This window comes from Danaus plexippus, chromosome 6 (genome assembly GCF_018135715.1).
Source record: "Danaus plexippus chromosome 6, MEX_DaPlex, whole genome shotgun sequence".
Classification (NCBI taxonomy): domain Eukaryota; kingdom Metazoa; phylum Arthropoda; class Insecta; order Lepidoptera; family Nymphalidae; genus Danaus; species Danaus plexippus.
In genome coordinates this window covers 6,039,020-6,052,672 of record NC_083540.1, presented here as the reverse complement: position 1 = coordinate 6,052,672, position 13,653 = coordinate 6,039,020, and the positions used below count along the sequence as shown (strand labels likewise).

Here is a 13,653-nt window from a genome sequence, read left to right as displayed (position 1 = left end):
TATTTATATTATTATATAGTTTGTAATTTATTTAAATTGTTAAATAAAATAATGATATACTAAAAAAAATATTTTTATTGAGAACGTGGAAGCAGCATCGACAGGCATTTCTTTAAAAAATTAAAGAAAATATAAATTAACATTTAACAACACATCGTCAAAATTGTATTAAGTGTACTGTTCAGTCCTGAAAAGTTTTTGGGGTCATCAGATTATTATTTTTTATTTATTTCCCTAACATCAATGAACTATGTACCGCCAATGTATTGCAATGGACATAAATTACGATGAATAAAATAACGTTATTGGACGGAACGTTTTCGCTGTTATCTTTTGACAGGTGACATTAATAGCGAAGAAGAATGTAATATAAAATGCATTAAATATAAATCACATAACGACTAAGCTTTGGTAGCGAATGTAGGTACAAAAAATTATCGAACATTGAAATATCAGTCTATTTATATATTGTTGTTTGTAAAGTCAAGTTACATCAAATTAAAGTAAACGTTATTTTACTATAGCACCTACACGAACGATTAAATTATTTATAGCAAACAACGAGATCTAGCATTACTAAGGGAATAATATTATATAGGTGTAATAATAAAGTGATACCTTTTAATTGCTTATAACCGAGACTTATATATATCTATATATGTACAGTCTTATATATTTAGGCTTAACATTCACATAGAATATCAACACCGGACTATCTATAAACTACATACACGCATGCACATTATATTATTTGTCAATAACATGTTCTATAAAGCTGATAAATGAAATTATATATTAGCAATTTAAGAAAAAATAGACATAGTAATAATACATTGTCGTACCGACCAAGTAATCTTATAAACTATTCAATTTAGTACAGTACTATGTACTTTAGTAAATAAGAACCCTAATAAGCAGTATTACATGTGTTCCGCCTTTGGCCAATATATATGTTAAATGTTATTGCACTCAAAAAGATTTCAGTAATGGATCTTCATGTTTTTCGAACATCAATCTCTTTTGCTATCGTTGCGAAAGTTACCGAGAGGTTCTACAGATCTTGACCTAGGAGCTCTGAAAAGATACAAATATTTGAATCATCTTTATTTGAATGTGAATAATTTGGTACCTTAAAGACTGTACCTTCTTCTTGAAAGCGTCAATTCTAATTTTCCTTCTTTAACTTTTTTGAACAATGATATTGCTCCAGCATGGCTTAATCCTCGAGTTGCCACGTTGTTAACTGATAAGATTTCGTCACCTAAAGAAATATAAAACGCCTTTAGAAATAACGATAGTTGAAGATAATTGTTAATTTTTTTTTGTTAATATAAATACCTTCATAAATAGTTCCCTTATCGGCTGCTTGCCCGTTTGGAAAGACTGTTTTAACAAATATACCCATTTGCCCTTTTGGAGAATCTGTGCCTCCAACGATACTGAAGCCAAGACTTTTGTGACCTGGACCTTTCCAGAATTCTGCTCTATGCAAAGTATTTTGAGAGGATTGTATATCATGATAGCTGTATTCCTGCTGTCGTGATACATGAGAACCATAATTAGGTGAAGATCTTTGTGATCCAACTCTAGAAAAGAATCTACTGCGACTGGTGCTTCTCAGTTGTTCCGGTATACTTTCATAAGACCTATTTTGGTATGTCCTATGAACGTTCTTTATATAATGAGAAGAATTTTCTTTGATTTCGTTGGTAGTATTATCGTTACACAGTGTTGTTCCACATAAATGTTGAGGACGAGTGCTGTGAAATGATATGGGACGATATGAACTATTGGTGCCGTGTCTCGGTGTAGGCGATGATCTCATTGAAATTTCTATATTAGTTATATTTTGTAGAGATGAATGGGATTGTGTATAATAGTTTCGCTCCAACAATTTTTCGTCGTCACTTTTTTGGTTAGAAAGCAATAGATTATTGTTGACCTGTATACCGACTTCACACTTTTGATTCTTTTCTGGCATATCATTCACATATCCACTGGTATTATTGCTATTACGTAAATTTAATGTGCTATCAGTGCTTGGAAAATGAGTTTCAATTACCATCTGATTTGGGGGTGATGGTTTGTGGGTTTGTGCAATAATATCAGGAGGAATACTTGAAGAGGAGTGTACAGAACTGGGTTCACTAGATTTATTATTAATAATACGACTTAAGGTAATGGGAGATATTTCATCATGTGCCATGACCAGATCAACTTGATACCTCTGAAAAAGACCACTGTCCTCGACTGTTGCTTCAGTAGAGCAAGAATTTACTATATGTTGTACGTCTCTGAGCGAAGAAAGTCCTCTTAAGACTTTTCCATTTACGTTAACGATCTCATCACCTATTCTGAGTCGCCCATCTCGGTGAGCAATTCCATCAAAATCAAGTTTAACAATTATATAACGGATTTCATAATTATTTCCACTTTTATCAAAATCCACTCTATTTTGTGCCAAATAAACACCCAAACTTTCATCCAATCTTGATTTTAGTAGTCTTATTTTTCTAAATCGTTTTGTACATGGACCCCTTCCAAGTATATCTGTCTCATGAATTCTTTGTACATTGTTTAATTCCTTAGAAGTATTTAAAGAGTTATCACTGAGATTCGGCGTAGACGAGTGATCAACAGAAACTAATTGTGACTGTAGCAATTTTATTTTTCTTGTTTGAACACGTTCATCTAAAGTGATGGTTTTATAAATATATGGTGTCTTTTTATGGACTGTTTTCTTTGGCAGTGGCGGTGGTTTTCCATCATTATAATCGATGATGATAAGATTTGAATCGTTATTTTGATATTGATTGTCATCTCTATTTTCATTTTCGTACTCATAGTATGACTTTTTTTCAATGGGAAATAAAGCACACGGAGTAGAACTTCTACGCATGGGTACTTGAACTTTGTTGACATTAATCTTGTGATTTAAACTTAATTGTCGTGAAAAGTTACCAAGATTATGTTCCCCATTCATTGTAATTGATATTCCTCCCATATTATTGCCATAACCTGGAGGTGAATGGTTACTGTGCTCATCTGTTGGTCTTCCATCACTGTCATATCCAGATTCGTTAGAACTAACATAGCTGCTGAGGCGATGTGCTTGAAGTACTTCTTGATGAATGCTTTGATTAGAAGAAGCAAGATCACCTTTAAGATCATGTGCAGAACCTATAGTAGATCTGTACTCATAAACTGGCAGGCTATTTCTATTTCGAGGAATTAACATAGGGTCATAATCAATTGGTGCTTTGTGAGATATCATAGATGATCTCCTAAGTACATCATCAACATGTTTATTTTGGTAGACATCAGTCTCGTTTATGCTTCTTATAGAACTTCTCGCAAAGTCGTTGCAGTTTCTCAGACCTGAATTTATAAGTATACTTTCATCGTGGACGGATATGTTATCGCTACTTTGATATCGTTCTTCTGATCGGGAGTTTGACAGGTATAACCTTTCTTTTCGAAATTTAGGAGATTTTCGATCTATCCTTTCGGAAAAGCTTTGTCTGACAGAAACAGAGCGGTGTGAAGCCAAGCTATTTTCCTCTGGTAAAACTGATAATTTAGATCTTAAAAAAGCATATGGAAAGTTAGGTTTTTTGCAAGTGCCCGTATTTTGTGGGGCTTCCAATTTATTTGGAATATTATCACAACTGATAGCTTTAGTAGATGAAGATACAAAATTGTCTTCGGTCAAAAGATTAGCGTTCTTTTGTTTTGTAGGAGAATTTTTAGTTTCGGCTCCAGTATTTTGTAAATCTATATCGTCAGATGGGTCATCAGCTTTTACGTATGTCGATAAGTGTGAGGTCGAACAACTTCTATAGAGAGCGGGACCATTGGATAAAGAATAGCTGTTTGGTGGGTTTGGAGAATTTAAAGACTGTGTTTTAGAACTATTTAACATACCCGTTGAACCCATTCTATGAAAAAAAGATTTAAAAGGGCTTGGTGACCTATCTCTGGATCCGCTGCGTATTGATTCTGTATCACTGTCTCTTTTTAGAGATGATGAGTCTGATGTACTTCTTCCCATTTTCCAGTTTTGTTTCTTTTTATACTGTCCAGTTAAAACTATAGAAGAATCGTTGCTTACAGATTCGTGTGTACCTGGTTCTTCAGGCATCTCTTTAGATTCATTCTTTTTTAATAAATCTAGTTTCCTCCCCATTCGGCGACCCCACGTAGCAAACACTGGAAATAATTTAAAAACATCCATGAATCTGAAAATTTTTGCATGAAGTGTCGGAAACACTTTAAAATAAGGCTGTACAATCTTTTTATTAAGAACTCTAATTTGTAATTATAAATATAAAGACGTTGCACCTTTTTTCATATCATTGGCATCGTCCTCCATGACCATTGCTGGTACTGCAGTGACAAGAGTGTATGTTGGCGGGGTGTGCGAGGCGTCTCTGCGCGGAGACGTCGCGGCCTGCGGACCGGTCACTTCCCTGCGCTTCGGCCCGCGGAAGAGGCGCATGATGACCGATCACGCAACCATTGCGCGCGCACAACACACCCTGCTCTGTAAACAAGCTTTAATTATAGCTGGTAATTATTAATCGTGTGCCAGTACATAATTTCAAATATAAACCTATAAAATATTTAAAGTACGTACATAGTCCTATAGCCAACCTTAATCGCAATATTAATTGCAAACAGTTGGTAGTTACGTTGATACAACGGAGACTTATGGAAAATAAGTTTATACGAAATACTCATAATTTTCGACAAGTAAGAATTAAAATTTTACATATAGAACAATTGCTTTCAAAAAATATATTTATAATATAGCATTAATTTTATTACTTAATTTAGTATATATTGGGAGTTGCTTATTTTTCTGCTGGAATTAATGAATGATTTCTCCCACAGATATCAAATGTACCTAATGTGAATGTAAGGTTGCTATAGTAGAATTAGTAAAAAAATATCAGTTTAACAAAAAAGCATATTATTATTTGTGTAATATTGTAAGTTGTAGTAGTCATGGACTCAATGACTAATGCAATGTATTCGCACGCATATAACATCTCCGTAATATGCTAAGCATAGCAAAGCAGTCCTGTGTTAGTTAACACGCAATGTTTTCATATGTTAATATTGCTTAGTTAATCTGTGCAGCTGGACTAACCATTTCTATTTTTTAACATTGTCGGTACCATTTATTATTCTGCAAAAATGTTATTTATTTTATAACTCTCAGCATACGCAAACCGGGAATGATTCAACAAAAAACTTCAAAGAGATCCTAAAAGGTATTTTATGAAAATATATTTTTAGCTCTGTTAAAAATATTATAAAAATCAAATTTCATTTTAATAGAAAAAGCATTATAATTTAATACGCTTTTGTGATTCTAGATTAAACAATTTTCGTAAATACAGCAAAACTTAAAGATGTGATAGTTATTTGCTAAGGGATGTTATTGACTGGCAGAAAATAAGTGTATATTTTATCTAAGCCCGCGGGGGTTTATTTCCGAAATAATAATATACCCTATTTACTATCTGCGAATTCCTTATATACCTAAGCCATAATTTTTCACAATTAAATCTTCCGTGTAGCATTTTAATGCTACAGAAATATACATATTTAGCATAATTTATGTATACATATAAAAACAACTTGGTCGTGCATAATAATGTAGGAAGACGACATTATATCATTAACCAAGGAAATGAGTGTAACTGTATTGAGAGGATAAACAACCGTATTGGAAACGTGAAACATCCCTGACTATGATTACTCTAATGTTTGACAGACGTGTATCAGCTGTAATTAAATACGATGGGAATTTAATCCTCAACATAAATTTTAATTAATAATTTTACCGAGTAATATTGTCATGTGAATCACAGGTAGTTGCTGGACTTTGTCGCCGGAAATCCGCGTGCCTTCAGACGCTAGTTACTTATAATTATCCACAATTAAATCGTTTTTATGGTGTAATAGTTACATAATTGATATTAAATTACAATCGGTTCTAAAAGTGGTACCCTCCTGTGAATTCTAGCAAATTTTCCATACATAGCAAATGTAGAATTTGAATATATTTGTACGATTTTAGAAATAATAAAAAAAATATGATAGGAATAAACTGTTATAATCGAAAAATAACATTTAATGAAAATTTTGATTGCACGAAATATTTATTAAATATATATTAATTTTAGGTCGCAGAAGAGGCTTGTTATTGCTAGAAAATAAAACTAAATTTAAAGATGGGTATCGACTTTTTAAAACGGACATAAATTTATTAATTAAAAAAAATATCTTCAGTTTGTACCTTTTTGTAGTAGCATAAAAAAAATCGAAATATATGCAGACTTTCTCAAGTTACAATATAAGTAAATCTTCATCTAGATTATGAAAACTTAACATTGCTGAACTAATTCCTAGGCACGTTGACGACAGTTCCACTCGGTAATTACTTAAATCGAGCCACAACTCACAAATAGCAACAAATACGCAACATTCTGACGGACTCAACAAGTCTAACCGTCACAGGATTCCTAGATTATTGTACACTTAAGATTCCTTTGTGCGAATGGTAATGCTTTGCCCGCCATAATTCTTGGAGCTGATTTGTTTACGCGTTCAGTAATTACGTGCTTAATGGCGCTATAGAGATGTGTACGGATCTTTAAGTAGATACTGCTTATTACTTCGCTACCTTGTATTAAGAACGGTTGAAATAGGTATGAGGCTTCAAAACACTTATTATAACTGTATTTCTGATAATATTTATGTGTATTAAATATTAAGTTTTTACTTTGAAATCTTCTCGTAATTTATGTACATTTTAGTCATATTCATATTTACATTCATATTTTTTTGTAGTTCTCACTTAATTAAAAAAAATAACAAAATAAAAAAAATACCGTGTGTTTTTTAACGACATTGTACTAAAATATTGTCTCTTATTTCTTGGTTTTTAAAATTTTAATTAAAATAGTCATTACTTAAATTGTGCTTTCTAAAGTAAATAAAAAATTATCACATACAATTTTATTATTATTAAGGAATGATTTAAATATCTTATTTTTAAAAATTAAATAGAGCACCGAAATATTTTTTATCATTTTTAACTCATCTCATGCAATTATGAAATATGTATATTGTAAAAATTGTGTATGATTTCAAATTTATTGTTCGTCAATTAACTATTTTAAATACGCCGTATTCATTAATATGTTTTATGCAAAATACAAATTTCATTAAATTAATTAATAATATCAGTTTGTTTATATTAATTATTTTACTTGAATATCTTAACTTCCAAATATAAACAGCTAGAACAATTAGGTAATATTTGCACTTGACATTTATTTGTTATGTTTAGCGGCCGTGTATAGTACTGCGTTTGACGGGCATTGACATCGCGATCCAAGTTGCAAGGCAGGTGCGTCGTAAACTAATACACGGTCTGCTAATAGTGACCTCACGAAGACTCGCTCGGAATTACACGAGCAAATAAAAGAAACATACAATGTTTATATTTTAATTATTAAATTTTATAAAATAATTATATAAAATTTCTAATTGATTTTAAATATCTATATCGCAACTTTTTTTCTTTTTTTTAAATTATGAATAGCAAGTAAACTTCATAGAATAGTTTTGTAGAAACTGTGAATTTAACATTCTAACTTCAATAATTAATTTAATATATTATTTATAAATATATTGCGATGACTCACCTCATACCAGGAATGCTCATGTAGCAGACGGACGGCGGCGTGCGCAGGCGACTCTTTACTGAAAATGAAATAAAAACAACTTTAACTGATGCCCTGTTTACTTATTACGTTAGTATGTAAAAAGTAATTGAAGGTTAGTACTCTTTTAATCAATATTATATTCAAGTAATAATATATATGAAATTGATATTATTATACCTACTTATTAACTAGCAATTCCACAAGTCCGCAAGCGGTCGACAAACATTTAAGTAGTTTTAAAAATAATTGACAAACAAATTACTAATATATTACTATGATGTTAACATCTTATTTATTAATATTATTTGCCTGAGATAGGAAATATAAAAATTCCATCACGTAGAAATTTATTGCCATCAACTGCAGGACAATAAGGTAGCTTTGAAAGTGTTTAATGGAAGTCGATGAAACTCGGGTTCTATTCGCTCAGCATAACAATCGAAAGCATTTACAAAAAAAAATACCGTCAAACGGATGACGTTAACAGCTTTTATTTAAATATTAAATTGGTAACAAAGTAAATGATTATGTAATATTGAAGAAGAATTAACTTAAATAACTCTTTTCCCGTAATTTTTTTTTTTTTTTTTACACACCCGATGAAAAAAGAACTTTGATTTGAATTTCCTTCCATGGTTCTCAGCTATGTTTGGCTGATATTGATCCAACAGTGTAAGAGTATCCGCTCTTTTCCAAAATGATGAAAAGCATTATGACGTTTGATTATTTGGTTAAAAGCTTCACGCGTGCCAGTAAATGGAAATTTAAAAAAAAAGGATTGTTTTTTTTTTTATTTTATGATGTACTAAGATTGTGTTAATATTGTAAATGATGAATTTTATTAACCTAAGGTGAGAAGGTTACATACATTTTTCAATATTTTTATTTGTTAACCGAAGCGACTCAGCAAATATTCTGACGAATAAGCTGACAGTATCAGATATTTAATCTTTTCTAAATCCGCTTTTAAGTACGACTCTCAGGAAACTAGTGTCACTGCAGCTTTTTAACTTCTTTTTAAAGGTTATCGAATTGAAATGAGAAAAAAGGAAACAACGACCCACTTAAATAATTATTTACAACGATTTTATAATTGTTCAAATATACTGAAATTGATTTTCGATTTGCAACACTCTCGATATATGAATTAAGTATACTGAAAGATCAACCTAATTAAAAAGAGATACTTATCGCGGATATAATACAGGCAATTTGTCTTTAATACTGCTAAGACAACAATTTATATGCGTGTGGGCGGGCGAAGGCGTGCGCCATTGACGAGTAATGCCCTTCACAGGACCAACACCTACATTTAGTGTTATTGAATCTAATAAAAAAAGTGACTTAAATACTCGTATCAGTACGATATCCTACATTAGTCAATAAAAAATACAAGCTAAGAACATTGTTGCTTAAATAACAAATGCTTATATTTTATTTAAGTAAAGGGTCATCGTACTTTATAAAGATTAGATGTCAGAATATCAGACTGTGTTGGAAATTAAATGACTATGGCCAAAGTCAGTGCAACGCAGGTAAATCAAAAGCGTCAAGCTGGAAGACTTTAATTGCTAACTATAAAACAAATACGACCGTGGACGGCAATATCTCGGACTATTTCCTGGCATGAATTTAAATCTTTGATCAGATCATAGGTTGAAATGTTTATGATAGCTTATTAAACTGAATGAAAAATGTTTAATGATGAGAAAATTTCAAAACAATAAATGACCGTCTATCAGTTCCCATCTTTTTAATTACAATCTTGCTACAATTTTTTTTTTTTGTAAGGAAAGGAATTTATTATTTTTAAATATCATCAATAAATTCTTGATATGTACACGAAATATATATCAAAACCCCGAACATATATATAAATACACGAAATATAATTTTAACTGTCCTAATTGTATGTGAGGGATTTAAATAAAGTTTTGTTAATAAAACTTTTAATAACTTTTCTTCCGTCCGTTCCCGTTACTTACACAAATATCTTTGGGCGTTTTATAACGTCAATAAATAAAACTACAGTATTTTTTATAGCTTATTTATTCTTCGTAATAGTGACAGCGAAATGAAAGCAATTATCTTTTATAAAACACTGAATGAGCACTAGACATTTGACTCATCCGGAACTCGTCAGTGATTTGTTCCACGAGTGTTAAGATTCTAGTGATTATAGTCATTATCTCAGCCGTTCGATATGCTTCATGGTCACGGCATAAAGTAATTTTTTTAGAAACTATTGATAAAATATATCACAAGTTATATTCTCTAATAAACTGCGTTACTCTTTGCCATATTACCCTTAGCTTATAATGTGTTTGTATCATAATATCGGAATCGATGGTTTCCAGTTCAATTAATCGAATTGAAAAAACATATTTTTATATCAAACAACAATTACTATGTATACGAATATGCTAAACTAATAAAAAAAATAAATTGATTTCGTTGTGCCAATATTTAAGAGTTATGGATAAAGTACAACCACGGTGACAGAAAAGGGTGTGATAAAAAGATTTTTGCAAATTATTTACTGCGTGTAGTTCCTCTTTATATAATATTTATTAAATAACAGTTTCGATTAAATCACTTATATCATATTGATCTCATGAATGTTTATTAATACATAATAATTGTAATGCATAAGTCTTCGTTATATCAGAATAGTTCAGTTACCTAAACCCTGCGTGATGGTTTGACTGTAACTGCAGTGAAAGCTGTTTGGCTAACGTAATACGTATAAAAACTAAGACGCGGCCGCTGACATTGAATCGATAATAATTTTACATTGGTAAAATAATATAAATAAATTAATTTGTCTCAGTGGAACCTGTTCGCTTCCGGAGTTACGCCGGACCAGTCTGATGATCACAATTTGTTTCTGCTTAAACACATCTAAAAGATATTTTAAATCTCATTCACAGGTTTTCATTATGCGGAGCAATTAAAAGTATTAATGTAGCATTATGAATACTAATATAACATTTTAAATGGTATACTGAGTTATGAATACAGATATAGGCACTATTTAACTGTTAATAGACATGAGCTTGCGAATGGAATTAAAGTAAAATGTTGCTTCTACCTCTCACTAACTTAAAAGGTTTATGTGAGGACTATCATTCGTTTCTCATTTGTTTTTCTGTAGATATACTCGTATTTTTATAATGCTATAATTTACATTTTATCTGAATATGATCTTTGAACATACTTTATGACATAATGTCGCTTATTATTGATGATATTTTTTTTATTGTATTTTGGGTTAGGAAATGTCATTACGGACTTTTTATGATAAATATTTTTATAACAAATGCTCATTAGAACGATACATCCAATGTCACATAATTTCAGAATGTCTTACGCCATCTCCCTTGACTATTTCTTCAAAATGTCTGGTTCTAAGATAAGACTTGAAGTGTGTTCATATTGATTGCCTTTATACTGTCATATGATTTATGTGCAAATGGTTTTCTTTAAAAAACATGTTTAAGTAATATCATATATTTAATTTATTTACTATTAATGAAACGACTTCGCTCAGTAATTGAAATATCGGTAGAGTTATAATTTTTTACATGCAGTAATTCTATTTATGTACACATATATTCTACTATTTGCTACACTTATTAATTTTGCATAATCACCAGATGGCCTTCTGAACAAAATAAAATATTTTAATAAGATAATGACAGGATGAGATATTTAAACAACCTTAGAATAATTTCAAATGCAGAAAGCAGAACCTACGGTTTCTATGTTTATGGTCTCAATGAAACTCTCTTGATTTTATTAAATTGTATACATCGTCATCAAAAATCTTCTTTTCTTTTGATTTTCATATATTCACAATTTATTAAACGTTCAACTACTGCATATTTGATTTAAAGTATAGTAGAGTAAAAATGTATATTTTTTAACAATATTAATTAAAAGCAAAAGTGTGTTGGTCAGAGCAATAATGACTACGTTTATGAAGTGACCGGATTATTTCATGCGATGGTCGGCTGGCATCCAGGTCGCATATGCGCATATGCGTTTGCGCTGCGCTGGCGATGCTCTATTTTATAACATTAATTGCATTCTCGTTGTTAACAGTATCTATGTACATTTATTAGTGTTTATAGCGAACTGAGTTATGCGGAGTCGATTGAAATAGAAGGGAATGCAGAGAAGTGAATATAATATTTTTATAGCACTTGTACATGGATTTAATAACAATTTCAGTTACAGACATCCATGAATTTGATATTGTAATATATTAAAGCTTCACCCTTACGCTGTTGCCTTTTAGACTAAGAACCGAATGACTTCGCAATATGAGATGCGATCGATAATCGTTACTAACTTAAATTTTATTAAAAAAAAAATTGCGACTGTAAGATAAAATATTAAGAGTAATTCGTTTTGATTATTTTACTTGTAATACGTTTTACGTGCGAATATATGTATTTGTTATCAAACAGGAATTTTATTTTATTTTTTAAATTTTCCTTGAATATGTGAGGCGGACTTATAACAATAAAGTAGGTATTTATGCATAGAGAACACAAATTATCTATAATTTTGAAAGGAATTAAACTTTTTTACGTTTAACATGTGTTTGACGAAATAATTAAGTTAAATTAATAAAATTTTTAATTTATCGTTTTCATTATAACCCTTACATAAATTAATAAAATTGTTTTAAAATCATGACAAGAACTTACGACTCAAATTGTATCTTTGTATTCTGATGAACAAATAGTCAGCTAAATTAAGCTTATTTCGAACAGATGCTCATTCCTTTTGGGTAACTCTTTAAATGTATTCGTTTGAGTGTAAAAATACACGATATTTTTTTGACGCCTCCCAGCCATGGACATGTAAGTCTTTTGTCTTTATACAACTACGATTTGTTTATAGCCACACTGTCTAATTTATTACTATTAGAGCTTTATAATATTTTAAAGATTAATTTTGTTCATTCGACGATGACTACAGCTTACACTTTGTGAAATATTATTAAAATTTTTGTATTGCTTTTGTGATAGTAATATTTCTGTAACAATATATCGGGAAGATTTTTAAGTATTAAGACAGATTGCTATTTACTGCGTAACAGACAAGGGCGACCTTTACTTCAATCAGGAAATTGTGACGGGACTATCTACTATCAGATACAACATTAGTAATACTTGAATGAATCTCATATTTTTTATTTAAACAGACCCTTTTTAAGCATAATTTTAAGCAAAAAATTATAAATTGTTTTTAGAAATACAGTATTAACGCAATCAAATATGTTTAAAGAAATTTTTTTCTTTGTAAATTTATGAAAAAACCATTTCACACTTTCACTAATATACACCACAATTTATTTAAATTACTTACTAGCAATGTGTTTCATTATATGAACATCTACTTACTTTTTAAGTCTGCAATATGTTAAATAAAACAGAAAACGTAAACAATAATCCCACAAGTGAACACAAGGTATCACAACACTACACGGGGCACTGGAGCCGCAGCATTCGGGGGTCGTTATCACAGCAGTGTAGAGACGTGCGAATCGATCTCAATGCGGGAATGTTTTGATAAGGGCGATTGTAAACGACAGAACGTGAGAAGCGAAGCCCTCGGTGCGCGCGGCGCGACTGGCGGGCACACCGACTTTAGCTTTATCCACCATTGAATCATTCAGCGCCACAACAGCGCTACAATACTATTTAAAAGAAATATTTATGTAGCGCTGCTAAATGGATTAAGGTATAACAGAATTCGGATGATTCTACCACAGCGTGACTATTCCTACATATTGTGGCGAGAAATGATAAGCCCACTGCCGAGCCATACGACAAGTGCATCCATTCATTCCCTCTCTCGCTTTATTTAGATATTATAATCTGAATCAGTGCATTCACGT

The 13,653-nt window shown here is 31.1% G+C and overlaps 1 protein-coding gene across 1 annotated transcript; it reads right to left on the bottom strand.

Moving 5' to 3' along the window:
• Positions 1 to 57: 57 nt before the first annotated feature.
• On the bottom strand, positions 58 to 13,388 carry LOC116778910 (uncharacterized). The gene is made up of 6 exons (XM_032672999.2): positions 13,157 to 13,388; positions 7,722 to 7,779; positions 4,342 to 4,543; positions 1,339 to 4,209; positions 1,144 to 1,261; positions 58 to 1,074 (listed from the first exon to the last, which is right to left on the bottom strand). The coding sequence occupies exons 3-6, from the start codon at positions 4,496 to 4,498 to the stop codon at positions 1,011 to 1,013; spliced, it is 3,210 nt and encodes a 1,069-aa protein (XP_032528890.2). The 5' UTR covers positions 4,499 to 4,543; positions 7,722 to 7,779; positions 13,157 to 13,388; the 3' UTR covers positions 58 to 1,010.
• Between the last annotated feature and the right edge of the window lie 265 nt (positions 13,389 to 13,653).

What these genes read in the sequence shown, in the direction of transcription:
- LOC116778910 (XM_032672999.2), bottom strand. Translation starts at nt 4,498, where the DNA reads ATGCGCCTCTTCCGCGGGCCGAAGCGCAGGGAAGTGACCGGTCCGCAG. An exon ending in TAAGGGAACTATTTATGAAG is followed by an intron (nt 1,262 to 1,338) that starts GTATTTATATTA and finishes ATATTTCTTTAG; the next exon opens with GTGACGAAATCTTATCAGTT. An exon ending in TTGACGCTTTCAAGAAGAAG is followed by an intron (nt 1,075 to 1,143) that starts GTACAGTCTTTA and finishes GTATCTTTTCAG; the next exon opens with AGCTCCTAGGTCAAGATCTG.